The sequence below is a fragment of the Branchiostoma floridae genome, chromosome 6, assembly GCF_000003815.2.
Source record: "Branchiostoma floridae strain S238N-H82 chromosome 6, Bfl_VNyyK, whole genome shotgun sequence".
NCBI classification, from domain to species: Eukaryota; Metazoa; Chordata; class Leptocardii; order Amphioxiformes; family Branchiostomatidae; genus Branchiostoma; species Branchiostoma floridae.
The window spans coordinates 24,026,730-24,029,909 of NC_049984.1; the positions used below are offsets into that span (position 1 = coordinate 24,026,730).

Sequence of the window (3,180 nt, forward strand, 5' to 3'; positions counted from 1 at the left end):
GTTTGTGTGTCTGTGTGTGTGTGTGTGTGACTGTGTTTGTGTGTGTCTTTGTGTGTGTGTGTGTGTCTTTGTGTGTACGTGTGTGTGACTGTGCGTGTATGTGTGTGTGTGTCTGTGTGTGTGTGTGTGTGTGTTTGTGTGTGTGTGGGGGGGGGGTATGTGTGTGTGTGTGTGTGTGTGTGTGTGTGTGTGTGTGTGTGTGTGTGTGAGTGATTTGTGAACAGCAGCATAACACAACAAGCCGTGGATGCCCGGGTGACTCCATATGCGTGTGGTTTGAAATGTCTGAAGATGTTGAACTCGGGCTTTTGTGTTCGAGGAGTGATCTTTCAGCCTCCCCAATGTAGGTTTCCCTACGCGGACCTTTCATGTTTTGACCTTGGCACTGTATATGGTACAATACACCACATTTACTCTCCTTTGGGGTTTCGACTTTGGATGCTACCAAGATGCTTCGCAGAGTTCTCGACGTTGCCTGAAGAAGGTCAACGTCTTGATCCCATGTATAGTGAAAATTCTTCTAAGACCTTCTGATGCGCCTTTCACACAAGGAAGCACTACAATGCTTCTGTTTTTTTCCCTTGCTCCTTGCTGTTCTGGTTCTGCGTAGTGTTACTAGATCGTGGATGTTTGGGTGCAGTCGCTTTCATTATCGCCAAATTATCGCGAGGTAGGGTAAGAAGGTAGACAAGATAAGGTAGAAAAGATAATCAACTTATATAATTTATGCAAACGAGACCTCATTTGTAGAATCAATGAAAACAGTTACAATGGGTCACTTGTCACAAACAAGAGACTGTTTTCTTTGTTGACAGCAATACCCAACAAATATTCATAGTGTAAAGCAATGTTCGTACATACAGCCAGAAAACGAATACAACAACAATCATTGATACTTATAAACAAGAAAACCGTTTTTTATCGCCACACTTATTGTGGTTTAATAGAAAATGGGTATTCATACAACTATAAAAAATATGGTAGGGTACACACCATGCCACGCAGGTATCTGCATGACGTAACCCTCCCGAAACGAAAGTTACGTCATAGTCTCACCTTCGAACCTCTCTCAGACTCTCACTATATACATAGTCTCTACCAGACTCCGGTCTGGCCGAATACAGTAACAGTGAGACTTTGGCCATGTTAGGAATAAAGTCTAATAGGAGTTAATTGGCCTAGGAGTGAAGTGACCGGCCGGCGGAAACGGGATAGCTGGATAGACTGCAAAGGAATAACAGAAATCTCATTGCAACTTATTTTTGCCTATTTGGCCAAATTATATTTATCTCCTTTTGTCATCCAGCTGACACGTCTACTTGGAAACTACTATTTATCGTCTATCTGAGAGAACACGACTTAACACATATGAGCTCGTATATACAAAATTATTATCATAGAATTACCTTTATCTACAAGTTTAGTTTAGTCACATAGGTAAACCACATGACCCTGACCTTTGAACTCCTGTCTTGATCTACCTTTCTGTCATGACCTTAACTTGAGTAACAATGGACCGGACCAAGTCACTCAATCTAGGGGGACGTCTAACTCTACATTAATATTTCTACAAAGACGTGTTGCATTTTGGCATAATACAGCATTTCATGCTGTATCATGCACGATACGCAAGGTAGTTGTTAAGTCTACCAAGGAGCTTATCAATATAAGCTCCTTGAGTCTACTAAACGTAAGTTACAGAGGAAAAGGATATAATGAACAAGATACCAAAATGCACACCCCTCCACCCGACATCGCTCCTTCCAGGTGTAACTGGGGCTTCCCACTAGTATCGACACACCAGAGTGACGACAGGTGTAGCGCCTTTAAGTTCAATGGCAGACAATCCTCGCCAAGATCTATTCCTCAAGATTTCTCGAAACCTGTTAGAGCAAGAACTTACCGATCTCCGTAACTATGTCAGCGGTGCAGAGATCTTACCAGCGAGATTTGTCCAGAAAGCCGACGCTCATCAAATCTTTATCCAACTTGAGAAAGAAAGGAAGTTGGAGCCAGGAGATCTCTCACTTCTTGTAGGACTCCTGACCAAAATCGGCAGACGTGACTACGCTGAGAAGGCAGAGAAGATTGCTCAAGATGAAGCAAAAGGTTTGTCTTCATTCATTGAGCAATGGGAAAATAACCTCTGCGCACCGTAAGGAAAGAACCTTACATAACATCGGCCAGTACTATCGAGTATATCTATAGATCGTTTTTGCATGCAGAAGTCTGGAAGTTTCGGCTTGTTCTGTACCAAACACAGACTAACGCCCCTTTCCTGGAGCGTTAGGGCTGGAAATATGCGCGCTAAAGTATACATGTATGTATGTCCGGAAATATCATGGCCAAAGCCCACACGCTAGCGATGACGTAAAAATAAACAACATGGCTGCCCTTGTAACTGATAGTGCTTGTGTCGGGTTTCTGCCCATAGTTTTAACATGGACGGAAGAAAATGCACATTTTAGTTCATGAATTCTTATGTCTATTTGATAGAAATCTTTACAGGTCAAAGTTATGTAGGTGTTCTATATCTAATGCCGCCATTGCTGATAAAAAATCATTGCCAAGTTGTTTACTCATTGAGCCATTGATTTTATTATTGCAGCACTTCGAGAACCAACCAAAAGAACAAGACAGGAAAGTAAGTTGTACTGTAAGACCTTGAGAGGAGCTGACTTGAGACTGACTGACTTTCTGTAAAATTATAGTCTAGCATGACATCATGTTAAATAGCATGTAACATGTATTGACTCCAGGCTGGAGAGTGTATCCACTAAATGTGCTAACATCTATAAATAATTATAATAGTCTCTAACAATTTATAATACTCTTTTCTCTTGAGAATGTTCCTGTAATAAGCCTTCGGTCATGATTTTGCAAATAAATATTATTATTGTCATCATATCATATATATATATCTCTGTGCATCTCTCTCTCTCTCTCTCTCTCTCTCTCTCTCTCTCTCTGTATATATATATATATATATATATATATATATATATATATGTCACAAAACAAAATTTTGATCCATGGAATCCTCCAATCCTCCCAGGGAGAATCTCAAACGGGGCTGGTCTTCGGAACCACTTTCTTATTGGGGACCTTCCAAAGGGGGAGATCACCATTTTCTACTTGGTTTAGAAAAAACACCCGGGAGATTTTCCTAAAGGGCGGGGG

The 3,180-nt window shown here is 41.1% G+C and overlaps 1 protein-coding gene across 1 annotated transcript in view; it reads left to right on the plus strand.

Moving 5' to 3' along the window:
• Positions 1-1,784: 1,784 nt before the first annotated feature.
• The window catches only part of LOC118418224 (guanylate-binding protein 1-like), an 11,782-nt gene continuing 10,386 nt past the window's right edge, over positions 1,785-3,180 (plus strand). The window contains exons 1-2 of the mRNA XM_035824067.1: positions 1,785-2,109; positions 2,609-2,644. Coding sequence (XP_035679960.1) covers positions 1,836-2,109; positions 2,609-2,644 — 310 coding nt within the window. The 5' untranslated portion in view covers positions 1,785-1,835. The remainder of the gene's footprint in view (positions 2,110-2,608; positions 2,645-3,180) is intronic.